At 45.6% G+C, this 16,802-nt stretch overlaps 1 protein-coding gene across 8 annotated transcripts in view; it reads left to right on the plus strand.

The window, feature by feature from the left end:
* The window catches only part of LOC120821910 (disks large homolog 4), a 49,272-nt gene extending 33,155 nt beyond the window's left edge, over positions 1-16,117 (plus strand). For 4 of the 8 annotated variants that reach the window (XM_040181014.2, XM_078106763.1, XM_040181013.2 and 1 more), the window contains 19 exons: positions 5,296-5,349; positions 6,129-6,179; positions 6,328-6,452; positions 8,467-8,636; positions 8,795-8,931; positions 9,769-9,913; positions 10,108-10,243; positions 10,411-10,567; positions 10,668-10,770; positions 10,933-11,047; positions 12,402-12,593; positions 12,726-12,768; positions 12,838-12,868; positions 13,062-13,109; positions 13,230-13,331; positions 13,464-13,636; positions 13,798-13,910; positions 14,029-14,120; positions 14,855-16,117. In XM_040181014.2, coding sequence (XP_040036948.1) covers positions 5,296-5,349; positions 6,129-6,179; positions 6,328-6,452; positions 8,467-8,636; positions 8,795-8,931; positions 9,769-9,913; positions 10,108-10,243; positions 10,411-10,567; positions 10,668-10,770; positions 10,933-11,047; positions 12,402-12,593; positions 12,726-12,768; positions 12,838-12,868; positions 13,062-13,109; positions 13,230-13,331; positions 13,464-13,636; positions 13,798-13,910; positions 14,029-14,120; positions 14,855-14,961 — 2,094 coding nt within the window. In that variant the 3' untranslated portion in view covers positions 14,962-16,117. Of the gene's footprint in view, positions 1-2,024; positions 2,700-5,295; positions 5,350-6,128; positions 6,180-6,327; positions 6,453-8,466; positions 8,637-8,794; positions 8,932-9,768; positions 9,914-10,107; positions 10,244-10,410; positions 10,568-10,667; positions 10,771-10,932; positions 11,048-12,401; positions 12,594-12,725; positions 12,769-12,837; positions 12,869-13,061; positions 13,110-13,229; positions 13,332-13,463; positions 13,637-13,797; positions 13,911-14,028; positions 14,121-14,854 lie in introns of those variants that run through there. The other 4 variants (XM_040181012.2, XM_040181015.2, XM_078106762.1 and 1 more) reach the window with 3 other exon arrangements.
* Positions 16,118-16,802: the final 685 nt, after the last annotated feature.

Below are 16,802 nucleotides of genomic sequence, written 5' to 3' on the forward strand. Positions count from 1 at the left end.
TTATCTTTAGCTATTAGACGTTCTCACCATTCAGCAATCTGCGTCTGTTATCAATTTCATCAGGTTTTCGATTAGTCTTGATACGTAAGGAGAATAGAGCGTTTTTGCATCTGCTTATGAATGATTGGATATGTCATCTTCCGAGTGGGGCGGGGGGGGCATTGATTTTGCCCTTGTTTTTGCCGCGGCAGTCTTGCAAAGTGATGAGTGGTATTCAGTTGCTCTGCAACTACGCCGTTAGATGCCAGCAAATCCTACACACTGCCCATCTGATAGAAGACATTTTCCATTCATCCTTCATTTGACAAGGCGAGAGGGAGAATCGGCTCGTATGCAGTCATCACTGAAGACGCCCACTTTACGTTGCACTCCGTCCCCTTTAATGATGTAATTAATAATGTCAAAATATTATAAATTCGCAGAATGTCCCCGAACTTTTCACACAAATCCTCTTTCTGGCAAACACATCCGTGTGTTTTTCTTTGCAAAAAATGACTATGGTTTTCTAATGTAAGGATTCACTTACTGTTTTCTGTGGTGTTTGCCTAACAGCTCTCTATCATAATCTCCCCTTCATGCTCTGCACTTGTCTAGCTGGTGTCTGTCCATTCCTATCTTCATTTTCCCCGTCCTCCTTACTTTTCTTTAATAAATGTTTAAATATGTCCCTCCAGCGTCGGTGTAATTACAGTGCAGCAGCAGCTCAGGTCCTTTGGGAAGGAGAGGAGGGGGGGGGGGGGGGGGAGAAAATCTGCATGCAAAAGGAGGAGGAGGCTGTTCATGCTGAATGGCAGAGTGAGACAGATAGAGAGGTCCTTGCAATTGGAAGGTTGAGAAAATTAGATCGTTGGAAAGAGGAATTTTATTTCACAAAATGACAGCGTCAGCCGACAGCTTGTCCTTCAGCATGTCCTTCCACTGGTCTGCTCAGTGGGCATGCTTTTGTGTGTGCGCATGTGTATATTACACGCCTGTCGATCCATCTGTCTATCAAAAAGAGAGCTGGCGCGAGCTGTGAAAAGAAAAATGTGGATTTCAATGGGAATTCTGTTCTGTAGTTGTGGGCCTTCATTTGTAAGATTATAGCCACTATTTAGCAATCCATTTGTCGACTAAATACTGTTTCCATTTCAAAAGTATTGTGCCATCATATATATATATATATATATATATATATATATATATATATATATATATATATATATATATATGTGTGTGTGTGTGTGTGTGTGTGTGTGTGTGTGTGTGTGTGTTTGGGGTATTGGCCAACTAATAATCCAATGCAGGTGTTCTTTGAATTATTAATTATAATTAATCAATCTTTGAATAACCAATCTTGACCTAAATATTGCCTTCTTCTTCAATCAAAATGTGACAAATAAGTAAATAAGTTATACAAATACTAAATTGTTATTTAATGTTAAAATATCTAGTTGAAACAAAAATCCTCAAAATGAACATGTATCACACACATCAACTATTAACCTCTTTAATGCAGCAATAAATTGGTCAAAACTTAAACGAAAACTGAAATTGCAGTATACCTTGTATATTTGGGATTGAGTTTGCCTTCAAACATGCGATTTTAATTAGTTGAACGTTTTCCTTTTCAAACGAAAGCAGAATTGCAGAAACCTGTTTTGGACAAACTGCCCGTGAAATGATCTGCAATATTTGTGAGCTTCACCCAAACTGATGACAGACACGAAAAACAGGGAAGAGAAAAAACTGGAACGACGTCGAGCTGCATTCTCCCAGCGCCTACAGTGTGTACGTTTCACCGTTCTGACTGACCGACTGTGCCCCCCCCCCCCCTCACTCCCCAGTGCTCCCCGGGACCACCGAGGTCAGTTCTAGTTCCTCCAACGTACAGTTCATACACCCTCCCCCTCTCACATCACCAGCGTGGACGTTACGCAGAGAGACAGCTGAGTAATTGCCGTCAAACTTTTCCTGCTCGCTCCTCTTCTCCCCTCTCCCTCCCCCTCCCTCCCCCCCCCGGGCCGTGGGGGTGGGAGGAGTACAGTACAGTAGCTGCAGAGAAATGTGAACTGCATTCTCTCCGAGCACAGACCCAAGCAGCAGGGAGGCGCCGCTGTGGCAGCCCGCCGCCACGCAGGACCATCGCTGTGAGAGATGTGCTCTTTTCAAGGCTCCTTTTTTTTTTTTGCCCACTCTGAGAAGTATTCTGGGCGATGAGTAATTTGTTTTACTCGCGCTTTGGATCGGGGGAGGTTATTGGGCTCCCTCGGATGAAGCCTTCCGCGCCGACTCGGCGAGATCAGGACGCTCAAGTGTAAATTTCTGCTTGGACGTTGCACGCAGGTCGGCTCCGGCTCTTAAGCGTGCTGCAGTTTGGGTCGTGAAGCTGAACCGACGCGTTCGATTAGACAACCCTCTTCGTTTGTGCCAGCTGGACGCTCACTGGTTCTTGTCCGACTGTTTGGAAAGGCCTCGAGCTAAACGGCTTGCTTTGCAATGATGCTTTTTTGGTACCTCTTGGGAGCAGACGCGTCTAGAGGGCACTCCACTGCTCCACTCTAGCCACACGAGTGGTGGATGTCCTCTTGGACCGTGAGCGGGCTTTTAAATTCCGTCACCCAAGCGCAATGTTCATGTCTGTGTGGTACGCCAAAAATGTGGGCTGCCGGTTCCTCAACAATGTACGAAAAGCCAAGAGACATCGGCATCATACGATGGTAGGCCTTTTTAAAACTCGTTCACTTGGTCTTTTTCTGGTTTGTTTTACCTTGAATATTTTGGGAAGGCTTATTCAAAATGACAATTTTGCTCAGAGCAGGTGGTGCTCGCATGTTTAAATATGTTGTTATTATTATTATGTTACCTAGGCGTTGTTTTGTTTGTCTGCAATAAAAGAGAAAAGTCAAGCCTGCCCTAAAGGCCCATGATGGATATTTTAATCACAGGGAACCTTGGTAATCAAATCATCAAATCCTGCTGTGGCTCAGGCTTTGTGACTGCTCTCCTCCTCTAATGGTGTGAAGGGGCAGTTTCTTCCATTCAATACCCCAACAAACAGGGAGCTGTTTCCCGTAACCCGCACACATCCAGCGATGCTACAACATTTTCCTGCACACCTTGGATAAACTTGGGATTTGATTTTTAAAAAAAGCCAATAAGTGAACATTGTGCATTTGATATTCAAATGAATCTGTGTCACTGACATGCTGCATGAACGGAGGCGCCAGCCATCCGACCCGACTCGCGCGTTACAAAACACTTCACACGCGGCTTGTCCTCTGATTCCCATTTCTCGAGCAGCTTTGCGGAGCCCTGAGGTGACGGTAAACGTGCAGCCTTCGCTGCTGTTATCTATCCGGGGCCTGTTTTCTCTCTTCAAACAGACAGGCGGCCCTTTGAATTCACAGTATAACCGTTGCGATACCCATGATGCTCAGCTGCTTAGTCGTTGCTCTACAAAACATTGTCTTGATCAAGCGTGCCAACACACATCTTAACAATACAAATAATGTAATCAAGGTCATTACCTCACCGATTGCCCTGTTGACTTTTGTGAGTTAAAGGCGTTCCTGTGTGCAGGTCGTGTACCGTTAATTCCTCTTTAATGGAACCGTAGCTTTGTAACCGGTGTCGGCTCACCTTTACTCAAGAAGTATTCTTTGCGCGCTTCATCTCAACAGGAAAGGCAAAGGCAGCCGTTTGTACCTCATTTCACTAAAAATGTCAACCACAGTGAGAAGGGACCAGAGGTGTGAGCGTTCAACAAAATGGCTCACCAGCCTCAGACAACGTGCACGACTGCAGGCGCACGTGCACACGAGCGGTAAGGAATGGTGGGAGGAAAGGGTCCGAGAGTGGATGGATGGATGGTGCTGCTGCTGCTGCTGGCTGCACAGACAGGGCGGAGGACGGGTAAGCTGAATAGGCGGAGCAGCCAAACTGTGTAAATCCGAACAACGGCGACGTAGAACATCTTGACGTCGCAGAGCGAGGGAGAGAGGGCTCCGTCAAAATCCCCGCATGGGAAAAGTGCCTGCACCGGGCTTAGATTCCTGCCGGCTACACTCATTATTTCTGTTCCTAGATAAGCAGGAATTTGACGTAACGTTCAGCAGCACAACGCGTTGTACGCTGCCTGTTATAATCGAACAGCGCGCAGTTAAAGCACAGCTCCAGAGGTTTGTGGAGGGCCGGTATGTCGATTATTTGTTTGTGTTTTGCTCATGTGGATGACTATTTTCTCTTTATAATGGCCTCCATATTTAGTTTATCATTTAACTTGATTCATTACCAGAAACGGGGCTTGGGGGGACAGGACGGATGGACAAAATGAACCTTCATGGAGGTTCAATTATTGCAGGACGGTTGCGTTAGTTTCATCCAGGTGCACCTAATAAACTGTAACACGCTAATAAACTGCATGCAAAAAACACAGTGAGCGCTCCCTCGTTGAGTTGCCATGACTACTTACATCTCCAACAGGACCAACAGAATGAATTAAAAATAAAAATAATATCCCATTGCGCATCGCATAACCCATTACCCATGTGAAATAGTTTCTCTTAAAAGCTGAGAAGCTGTGTAGCGTTTTGTTGTGTAGTTGTTTGTGTGTGCCGGAGCTGTCAGGTCTGTGAAGGTCAGCGGGCTGATTTTATGCTGCTGTTTGCTGCCCTGTAAGCACTCCGGAGCGTCTCCCCCATGCTAATCAGCCCTGGTACACAACAAACGACAGAAATATACACAGGGGTTTAAGCTGGGGAGCCACACCATGTGTTCTCCGAGCAGTACTCGCACATAATAGTGTATTTACATCTAACAACATCAGATACCTTGATGATGAGAGTGAATCCATCAAAGGGAATGAGAATAAATTACGAAGAGACTAAAAGGAGAGAAATAAAAATAGTGCGTGGAGGTTAACTGCCACAGTGTAGATGAGCTGACAGGCGAGCTGGTAAACCCAAACCCCCCCGAATAATCCCGTCCTCTCGTTGACTCGCTGTCTTGACATGTTTGTTTTGAAGTGACAGTATCAGTAACCCAGACTGGGCTGTCATTCAGACAAGAGAAACCAAAAAAAAAGTAGGGTGGAGCATTAATTATTTCTGAGTCCATCATCGGTGGATAATAATACATTCTTCCTGTGCTCTCTGTCCTTTACATTGACAACCGTAGTGGAATGGGAATATTGTTATCACAGCTAAGCGGCACAATGGCCGTCCCTCTCTGCAGGTCCCACGGATCCACTGAAAGCTCGTCTCCCAGCTTCTCGCCATTATTTCTTAATAATGCGTCATCTCTCTCTGCCTGCAGGGAAATACTCCTCCAGTGGTGGTGAACACTGACACGCTCGATGGCTCCCCATACGTAAGGATTACGTTTAATCTTCCATTTATCGTATTGTCATGGCCTCAACTTAAATGCCTTTGTATTCGCTCCTCGTTATCAGCATTTTTCCCTCCTTTCCCAGCGTTCAGGTACAATGTTTTACATACACTGTTAGGTCCATCTTTTTAAATTTCTAATTAGATTTAATGTTCTTTAATGGTGCCTTTTCTCTAAATGAAAGCAGTGGGATATCAATCGAGATATGAACTGTGAGGGATTAGAGAACGAGGCTTCTCAGAGAAAAGCCACAAACCAGCACCAGCAGAGAAATTGTTTTCTAGGTCAGACACTAAAACAGGGAAGTCTGACGTTCTTTAAATTCCCTCTTCCTCCGGGATCTGCCTAATTCTAGAGGTAAAACTGATACTGTAGCAGACTTGTTTAGCCTGCAGGTGAATTAGGCTGAAAGAATAGCGTCGCTACTTATGCAGTATGTGGAAGAGCAGCAGAATAATTCTGCATCCAATTTAGTGGACGGAACCTCCCTTTGAGAGGAGCTGTAATTGCATTTTGCTGCTGCTGATGCTGCGTTCAGGAGCAGAGGGGAAATACCCCAAGCAAGACTTACTAGTCACTAATAATAAGTTGATTGGGCCCAGAGGGCAAATGCTGAATCAACATGAGCTCTTTTTGATTTCAATTAGGATTTTTGCTTATGAATCATTTGTTAAAACAGTAAGGCTTGTATAGTTGTTGAGATCACTGTAAAGTTTCGTTTTCTGTAAATGACACTGATGACTAACATCCTTTTCTGACAGGTGAATGGGACAGAAGGGGAAATTGAATACGAGGAGATCACACTGGAGAGAGTGAGTCTGAGAAAATATCTTTTCACACATGATTTTAGATATATTTCAATGCAAAGACACACACACACACACACACACACACATACAAAAGCATATCGTCTACTGGCTGTCTCTGGCAATGGGTTTTTGTTTGCGTTCGCTGCTGCAGGGTAACTCCGGCCTTGGCTTCAGCATAGCAGGAGGGACAGACAACCCTCATGTGGGCGACGACCCCAGCATCTTCATCACCAAAATCATACCTGGAGGAGCCGCGGCTCAGGACGGGCGGCTGAGGTGAGATCCCGCTCAGAGCCGGCCTTCACGTATTCATGTTCCTGTGTTACACAAACACGAAGCCCGTGGGCCACCTAGGCCGACTCAAGTTGCAGATGAAAGAAATGATGCTCTACTGCCCCCATTTCCTTTGCCTTTTTGTTTTGAATTCAACGATTCAGACAACCAGTCACTTTTCTCCCAAAAAAACACTGCCAAAGCGGAACCTCACCTCCTCGTTTAAGTCTAAAAGCACAGTACCACAGAACTACGGCCCATTGGCTGTCCGACACGTTCAGCATCAAAGAAAACACCTGCCTGGTTTAGTTTAAGAACTGTGTGCCTGCAACAACCTAAAATCCTCCACTTGTAATATGTCTTACTCTCACGGTCTGTTTTGGGATTTCAACGGGATCCTGCACATTCATGTACAACATTTAGGTTAGACGTTTCTTAAAGGACATGGACATGGTAAGGAAATGGCAATAAACAACAACTGCAATAAATAACGAATGTACAGACAAATCCTTCATTTCTGTCTTTACAGTTGACCCATAAACATCCATCCTGAATGACTTATGAGTGTCGAAGCGCCTGCGGAGAATGCATGCATTACCCTGAGCACAATGTTTTTTTTATCCTTGGCCTTCCCGGTCAGCTATTACAGTAACAGCATACATCAAATGTCCTTCAGAAAGCACTTAAATTCTAAGTATCGGAAAAAAAAGGGAATTCCTTGACAACCTTACAAAACCTGTTATTTGCATCTTCTACGTTAAGTGACTCTGTGGCTGCCGTGATTTATTTGGACCTTTGAAAGAACTATGTGACGTGAATGAATGTGTGGTTTGATAGCGCAGACTTTGATTATTTTATGCAGTAAGTACATAGCTTGTTATTTATAGATCAGTAAAGGTTGAACATAAATCCCAAAGACTAAAGGGAAAGCGGGAACCTTAAACTGATAAAAAAAAGTGCACTTCTCTACATACACATATATAATATTATTTCCTCACAATCAAATAGCGCTCAGACGTTGTCAGGGTAAAATCCTTTGTAGGACGATCTCAGCAGCTGTCGGGTCCCTTTGGAGTCGGCTTCACTGATCAGCAGGGACTTCATGCAAATTGAGACATAAGAGTAGTTTCATTACATGTTTAGACTTAGTTTGCATAAACATAACGAGTTGAGGAAATACACGCTAAAGGGTCATCATTTAGTTAAGACACAGGTGATGGTGGAGGTTGACAGGTGCAGAATCAGAGAGTATGTGAGGACCTTTGATGAGCTCCATGTTTGTTGTGGTTGTGATGGAAACTGTTGGTTGACGGGTCGAAGGAGGACACTGAAATGACAACTGACTGCAGCACAGAAAGGTTTCGAAGTTTGACCACAACGAGAGCGTTGGCTCACAGCGGCCGTGGCACAATCTGATTGGTTGAATTACCGAGTTAGAAACGGTAGAAGACGGAGAGGAAGGATGGGAGGATGTAAATAAATAGTGCAAGCGTGAAGATAGTCTCCCTGATTGAACTTTCACCAAGCTTCATTTGTTAAACCTCTTGCACCCCTCAAGAGTTATTTCCGTGTTATAAACTTTTACACCCTATCATTTTCATGGCCGTAGAAATCAATTTTAAACACATGAACGGAATAGTGATAAGTAGGGTTTTCACGCCCTCTTAGGAGGAAATGTGTGCTTCTGAAAATAGCCATTTCATCAAAATCTACTCGCTCGAAAATCAGCTTCCCTTCTGCAAGCAGGCGGTCCCTTGTTCATCACGTATCATCTCATCCTTTTAAGAGGACTTTACCGCCGCTACCCTTTGTGCCGGATCACGCACATCACGCCCCACATTTGGGGGAAGCGGCCAGTTGCCCGCGGAGGAACCGAATCCCCCAAAACAGACAAAAGTTGTAGATTAGATACAGTTGACTGTTCCTGACCTCGTCTGGTGGAGGATCGCATCCATTTTCCTCATTAAAACAAACCCCAAAAATAATTCTGTACATTGTGTGTGTCTCCCTCTCTCAGCGTGAATGACTGCATCCTATTTGTGAACGATGTTGACGTGAGGGAAGTGACACACAGCCAGGCCGTGGAGGCCCTTAAGGAGGCAGGTGCTATCGTCCGCCTCTACGTCCTCCGCAGGAAACCAGCAGCAGAGAAAGTCACTGAAATCAAACTAATCAAAGGGCCTAAAGGTATGTGGGAGTGTGGATCGGTGCGTACGGGATCGGCGCTTTTGTGCGTGCTTTAAGGATGCTTTATACCCAGCTAAGCTTTGCCCCCTGGATTTAGCAAAGCTGCAGTGTTCACCAGCGCCTCCTTCGCTCTCGCTGTCCTCGCTCCCTTTTCTCAGGATTAGGGTTCAGCATCGCTGGAGGGGTGGGAAACCAGCACATACCAGGAGATAACAGCATCTATGTCACCAAGATCATTGAAGGCGGAGCGGCTCATAAAGATTGTCGCCTTCAGATCGGGGACAAGATCTTAGCGGTTGGTCATTCACATTGTTTGCCCACACACAATACATCTGTTACTAATAGCGCCAGAGTCTCACCTTTGAGGCACGCAGACACACACATTGGTGTGTACAAGCGGCATTGACACGTCCAACAGCCAAGATGAGTTATAGCTGTAATTTGCATGGCCTGGACTGGCTTTCATTAATATGTTAATGGCTGTGTAAGATGGGATGTAAATGTTTAACTGGAGCGTCGCCAATAAAGAGTCTGGAGCAGCGTTGCTGCCATCTGCTGGAGAACGGAGAGAAAACGTAACGCTGCTCAACTCCACCAAACTTCAAAATGGTGCTGGGCTTTCCTGCTAAATGGTGTCTGAGCAAATGCGCGCTGATGCACAATAGGAATCTGATCAAAGATACATTTTGCTGTGAGTGGCTGTATGACGTCATATGTAATGATGATCCATTTTGAAACATTTCCAAATAGTTAAATGTGGAAATGTGCCTCTTACTTAAACAAGGGCTCCCAAACCAGATAGGACCCCCAGCTTTATTCATGGATTTCCTATCTGGTTGATTTTTAGCCATTTCTGTTATAATTCTTAAAGGAAGGATTTCCCAATACATTGAGCAGTTCATTTTACATGTCTGTGATTTAAATTTGGGTTGGTGTGCTGTAACAAATCAGTTTTATTGTGTGTTTTTTACGCACTAATTATGAAATCTCACAAGTTCAAAACATCAGTCTGAATTTGAGTTGTTGGACTTGTCTGATCATAGTCCCTCGGTTTCAACACGACAAATGTAATGAGCCTCGTTAGTGTGCGGTTGGTGATCCCGATCCTGTTTCGCCTGTCACCATCGACCAGGTGAACAACGTGTGTCTTGAGGATGTGATGCACGAGGATGCGGTGGGGGCTCTGAAGAACACAGCCGAGGTGGTGTACCTCAGGGTGGCCAAGCCCAACAACCTGTTCCTGACCAACTCCTACAACCCGCCTGACCTCACCAGCAGTAAGCCACTCTCTCTGTGTGGGGAATGACGGAGAACAATCCCACCAGTAAACGGTGCCACCACATTTTGCTGGAGATGACTCTGGAAGTTCTGTTAAAATTCGAGGCTGAGGTGTAACCCTAACCCTTGAAACCGCCACACAATGAGATACATTTCAATATATTTTATACCTCTTTTGTCTGTATTTTCCCAGCATATTCCCATATGGACACTGAACTCAGCCACCCCAGCTATCTTGGGTCAGATTACCCACAAGCCCTCACTCCCACCTCACCTAGTCGGTTTTCTCCGGTTCTGCATGGCATGATGGGAGATGATGACATCCCCAGGTAGGCAATGATCCCTTCAACATGTACTGTACACTGATGAATTACCAGCAGTAGAGGAAGGATTATCTGTATTAGAGGTATTAAGCACTGATTGTATTGATTTCGTGTAGTGCACATTATTGATAACGTGTCTCTCTACTTTCCTCTCTCCTCCGTCTCTCGCCCAGGGAGCCTCGTAGAGTTTTGATCCACCGAGGCTCTACTGGTCTGGGATTCAACATTGTGGGAGGGGAGGACGGAGAGGGTATCTTTATCTCTTTCATCCTGGCAGGGGGGCCGGCTGACCTCAGCGGAGAGCTGCACAAGGGCGACCAGATCCTCAGTGTAAAGACTCACCTTCCTAAAGCAGTCGCACGTTAAACGCATTCTCAGGTGCAGTTGTGTTTTTTCCGTTGTGGTTTTTAACTCTGTGTGTGTGTGTCAGGTGAACGGCGTGGACCTGCGCATGGCCACGCACGAACAGGCCGCTGCGGCATTGAAGAACGCCGGCCAGACGGTGACCATCATCGCTCAGTACAGACCGGACGGTAACGCCACAACCTCTCCGCATGTCTTTTCTAGTATTACACAGGTTTACAGTCATCAAGACTTAAAATAATGACAAATACCGCTGGTATTACCTCAATAGTGAGCGAGGTCCCTGAATCCAACTGGTGATGCATTTGGATGTTGGTATTTCTCTGTTTCAGAATACAGCCGTTTCGAGGCTAAGATCCATGACTTGAGGGAACAGCTGATGAACAGCAGCATGGGCTCTGGCACCACGACGCTAAGGAGCAACCCTAAGAGAGGCTTCTACATCAGGTGTCACATCACGCCTCATGTTAATGAATCTCAATTTGCCCGCCAGCCGACGTTAGGTTAAAGGGTATTTCGCCGAAATTGCGAGTGATATGATTTGTGAGAGTATCCAGCGATCTCACTCTGGCTAGCTCACAGTCAATGCAGTGAAATGAACGGCTGAATGTTGACATGGCGTGTACAGCGCATTGAGTTGCTGGGAGATTAGAAAGTCACATTTTTACTTGACATGCTGTGTATTTACAAAACGGAATCTTTTGTGTCGTTGTTATACTGTTTTTTTTGTCATTTTGAGCAAAGCCACTGAAGCGCTCTTATGGTGCCAAATGTCATCTTTTTAAATTACGAAGCAACTGCGAATCCTTTTGGAAAGTTAAAATATGAGTCATGACCGCTGGAGGGATTTTGATTATTAGAAAGAAATGATTGGAAACTGTGGCCACTGCAGACAATTCTAAGCAATAAGCCACAAGCAAGTAAAGCACAAGCATAGTCCAACGATGACAAGTCAGTGGCACTTAGGGAATGCATAATGATCATTTACACAATATAAAATAAATACTGGGTGGTATGGAGAAAAGTGTAATATTACAATATATTTGATCAAATCACTTGTTTGTAGGGTTGACTATACATATTTACACTGTGATATCTATGTCAAATAATTACCGATAAACTGGACGAAATGACAGCTAGGGAAAGGCTAGCACGATTAGGAAACTACACCACCTTATTGTAACGCAGCCTTTAAAATGAGGAAAACACATCTGCCACATTACTTTACAACAGCATCCATGGATTTAAGGCATTATTTAGTCTCATGTTGCCATATCAACCTATAAACTGACCATACTAGATTTACTGCAAAAAAAAGTAATTGCATTTCTGTTTGATTCAAAAAGAAAAAGTGAACGAGTGAGTGTGCTGGCTGCTGGCCTTCCGGGTCCAGAGGTCAAGGAGTCGTTGCTCCTGTACCTCCATTGTGTTTCTGGACAAACAGCACTTTTTAAAATGGTTTAAATCCAACATGGCGTTGTGTTTCTTCCTTGCTCAGCGACAGCGGTCATGCACAGAAGCACGGAGCTCAGCGCTGCCACTCGGTGGTCTGAGACATTATTGCAGTAACAGATATAGAGCAGGATGCCCCCCGTGCACCTGTGTTCAGATTATTAAACTGTATGCACTTATTCATGACAATTTACACAGAAATGTGGTTGGACCTTCTACAAAAAGTTAAAACTACTCCGCGCATCCACAAATGCAAGCAGACTATTCATAATTTTGGTGTTCGGGTGGTCAAATACAATTTACTGGCGGGTTTTTTTAAGCCACTGATTGGAATCTTTCCTTCCCTCAGGGCTCTTTTTGACTATGACAAGACTGCGGACTGTGGCTTTCTCAGCCAGGCACTGGGCTTCAGGTTTGGGGAAGTGCTGCATGTGTTGGACTGCGGTGATGAGGATTGGTGGCAGGCCCGTAAGGTCTGCCCCCAAAACGAAGCCGAGGAGGTCGGCTTCATCCCGAGCAAGCACAGGTCAGACTTTTCCCTGTGAGTGAGTGTGGGAGGTCGGACTTATCCTTCATCGTGCATCAACAGCTACAGCAACATTTAACTTTTCTGACTCAAACTCTGTCTCCAAAAATCAAATGAATAAACGATTCTTCCTCCGTGTCTCTGCAGGGTGGAAAGAAAAGAGTGGTCTCGTGTTAACACCAAAGAGAGGGTGAGTTCATTCCCCACAGCGGTTTGAATATCATGTGACTGGTTCTCAAAGCTGTGCTTTCTATTGCAGGACCATGGTCGAGACAGCTTGGGCCCTCAAGGTAATTAGAATGAATCATAAAGGTACTATTTCTCTATATATAGAGACGAGGAATAGTAAACCGACATCCCCGATAATAACCATGGGCAGATTAGTAGCTCAATTGAAGGTGCCAATAACTGCAGCAAAAAAGTCCCTTCCTTATGAAGTAAAAAAGAAAGTTGTGCCTGAATGCTTCTATGTTCTGTCACCAGGCAGAGATAAAACCTCACAAAGTTATGAGACTGTCACTCAAGTGGAAGGTAAGGTCATACATTATTTAAGGATTTTGTATGAGATTTCATTTCTGTATCTATCTCCCCTTTTCTCCATCTTCTGAATGCTTCTAATCACAATCTTCTTGTCTTTCCCTTGGTGCTTAGTTCATTACGCGAGGCCCATCATCATACTGGGTCCCGTGAAAGACAGGATAAATGACGACCTGTTGTCTGAGTTCCCTGATAAGTTTGGATCTTGTGTCCCACGTAAGTAATTATACTGTCCGTCATGGGGACCGATCTGTTGCTTTAGCTTTTCTTGCACGAGATAACTGCACGAGACGCGCAGATCTGAAGCGTTTGTGCTGCTTTTTTCTCGTTTCGCTCGTCCCCTCGCAGACACCACGCGGCCCAAGCGGGAGTACGAGGTGGACGGACGCGACTATCACTTTGTGTCGTCACGGGAACAGATGGAGAAGGACATCCAGAGCCATCGGTTCATCGAGGCGGGCCAGTACAACAGTCACCTGTACGGGACCAGTGTCCAGAGTGTCCGCGAGGTGGCTGAGCAGGTGCGCAGCAACGTGTTGACAACTGAAATAATCAATGGCATGAAAAGGAAAATTCCAATCCATTTCAACAATTGGAACATCTCATGACTGTTTGTCCTATTAACAAGATAAAAGTTACGGCTAAAATAACAGTGTTTATTCCTTCATTTGTGCACAAGCAGCAGGGGAAACACTGCATCCTGGACGTGTCGGCCAACGCTGTTCGCAGACTACAAGCAGCTCAACTTCATCCCATCGCCATCTTTGTCCGGCCCAAGTCTCTGGAAAACGTCCTGTATGTACTTCAAAAATGTCCTTCTGCCTTTTGTTTAAGCGACAATGCGTATGCTGCACGTCATGCAGATATTGGTTGGAACGAAGGCTGTGTGTGTGTGTGTGTGTGATGTTAACAGAGAGATCAACACTCGACTGACAGAGGAACAGGCCAGGAAAGGAATGGACCGAGCCCTCAAACTAGAACAAGACTTTCTAGAGTGTTTCTCGGGTAAGTGCGTAAAGAACGTGTGTGTCCGTGTGACATGATGTACACACAAAAACAACGTGTGCACACTGAACGTGGGGTTCGTCTGTGGGAAACTGGCAGGTTGTGGTTGATATTGGTAAGGATGCAACCGCTGCACGCTCGTCTGTTTGACGTGTAGTGTTGTTAAAAAAATCGGTTAGGTTCTCCATAAATTGATGTACTTCAAATAATATGAGCATTTTTCTTTCTCTCATTTCTCAACAACCATCCAACCAATCTGATCACAAACAGCTGTGCTTCGTTTTCTCATTTTTTGCCAGAGCTGAATGAGTTAAACAGGAGAAAATTTACTTTCGCTGGAGCATTTTAACATTTATGGGACACGTTTAGAGCAAATCACAGCAGTCGACAGAATGTGAATGCTAGATTTGCACACAAACCCGGCGCTGTCTTCAAATGGTGAACAGCTGTCACATGTGACATTTCAGAAAAGATGCGAGACCGAATAAATATATGGGTCACTTTGAAGATATGCATGCATAATGGAAACATGCCGGTTGTTCAATATTGAGATTACATTCAATATCTACAGCGTGCGCAGATCTTAAAGATGTATTCAGAATGAATTATTCCTCTCATTGTCTGCAATCTTTCTTCTCCCCCCTTCCTCCTTCTTTTTCTCGTTTTGTCGTGCCCCTCCCACCGGCACCCTCCCTCTCTCTCCTCCCCTCACACGTCCCTTTGTCCTGCTGCAGCTGTCGTGGACGGGGACAGCTTTGAAGAGGTTTATCACAAAGTAAAGACAGTGATCGAGGAGCAGTCAGGGCCTTATATCTGGATCCCCACCCGGGAGAGGCTGTGATGCTGCAACCCGCCCGAGCCGCCGCCCCCTCCCCCCTCCCACCTCCCCCCCCCACCACCTCCACTTTCACACGACCACCAGACAGACACCACCCTCCACCCTCATGGCCGAGCCGGCCCCCGCCTGCCTGTCTGTCCTCCAGCAAAGTCAGTGCATAGGCAATCACTGAGAACGTCACCGAGAGACAAATGCACATCGAGAAAGACGCAGAAGTGACACCGCGAAGCGACGAACAATGCCAAAAAAAGAGACCCTGAGACCGAGGTGAACGCAGCGATGTGTAATTACACTGCAAGAGACTGAGGGAAAAGAATTAGCCAGTGTTCCGCTTTAGTGAAGCAGTTCCGAGGCCGTGTTCACGCTCAGCATTGAAATGCATCTTAGGCCACAAGCGGACAACTCCAAATCGAAACTGGGGACGCAAACGTCCTGAACACAGTTGGTTTTGTGTTGTCAAAAATCGTAGTATGTAACGTGTATTTATTATTTCCTTGTTTAAACGCAGTTTCCCAACAGATCGAAAAGCAAATGTGAAGCGAAATCCAATCACAAGCGATTACTTGAGGGATCTCGGATGCATTCTGATGCCACGTGTGAACCGCGGTCCGCCCGGATCTCAACACCGTCGGGACACAAGACAACAGGTCTGAACACGGCTTGAAGGAGTGTAGGGTGACCCAGCAGGGAAGGACCCTGAGGTATTATTAAGACCACTTCAACCTCTCACGCTCCCATTGAACACCTCCATGCGCCTACGTCTAGATGGAGGCGCCCGAATAGACTCCGGCCTCTCTTTTTATATCAACTCCTGGCTTTCTGTCCTCCTCTTCCTGTCAGCTCTGCCTTGTTTTCAGGACAGGAAATGGGGAGAAGACTGAGAACGAGGTGCCGAGTCCCTCTCGAGGAGGTATCTTTTCTCAGCAAAGTGTCCCCTTTTTCTGGTCTATCTCCCCTTGGTTCTGAGTGTGAACTCAGAATAACACCTCAGTGGCCAAGACTGACGTTTGCTCTACCACCCATGTTGAATATCGCGAGGCATTATTTAGAGGGAGTTGAAATAATTATAATCATTAAAGAAACACTCATATGCTGAATTTGTGCATGCATACTCAAAGACAATGGCAACAGGAGACAAAGAACTGAAAAAAATGAAAAATTGAAAAAGAGAGCGAGTAACTGGGGCGTGTTGTCCTTCTCCGCGTCCTTTATATTGTGGAGGAGTTTTTTTAGCATGTCTCGCGAAGGAAAGAGAGAATAACGTCACAGCAATGGGACGTGTTCAGGAGAGGCCAAACCTGAGCGCGGTACATGGCCGACACACACACACACACACACACACTCTCACACCCATCCCCACACACGCACGCACGCACGCACACACAAGTAGAGAGTTGTAACGTCAGCTGTAACCTAGCACACTCCTCTGCAGGGCGACTGGCTGTTCTGACCTGCTGGTCACAATCCAGGATGAATGTTATCTCTCGAGACACAAACAGCAGAGCTTCATCGCACCGCAGCCACTGATCACTCTTCCAAAAGAATCCCTCAGCCGCAGACGTGCACACCGTTTCCAGTGGCCGCAGTAAAAGCCATGGCGTGTGTGTGTATGTGTGTGTATCTGTGTATGCGTGAGCGTGTGTGTGCGTGTGTGCGTGTGTATGTGTGTGCGTGTGTGTGCGTGTGCGTGCGTGCGTCTGAGTCCATATGATCTGTGAGTGTAAACTCCTCTTTGTGGGAGCAATAGGTCTTCTTTTACTCTATCTTCCACTTCTCGCTGCTTCTTTCTCCCTCTTGTGTCCACACAAATTAAAGATAAGTTATGTCTAACAACTATATGGCCT

This window comes from Gasterosteus aculeatus, chromosome 7 (genome assembly GCF_964276395.1).
Source record: "Gasterosteus aculeatus chromosome 7, fGasAcu3.hap1.1, whole genome shotgun sequence".
Lineage (NCBI taxonomy): Eukaryota > Metazoa > Chordata > Actinopteri > Perciformes > Gasterosteidae > Gasterosteus > Gasterosteus aculeatus.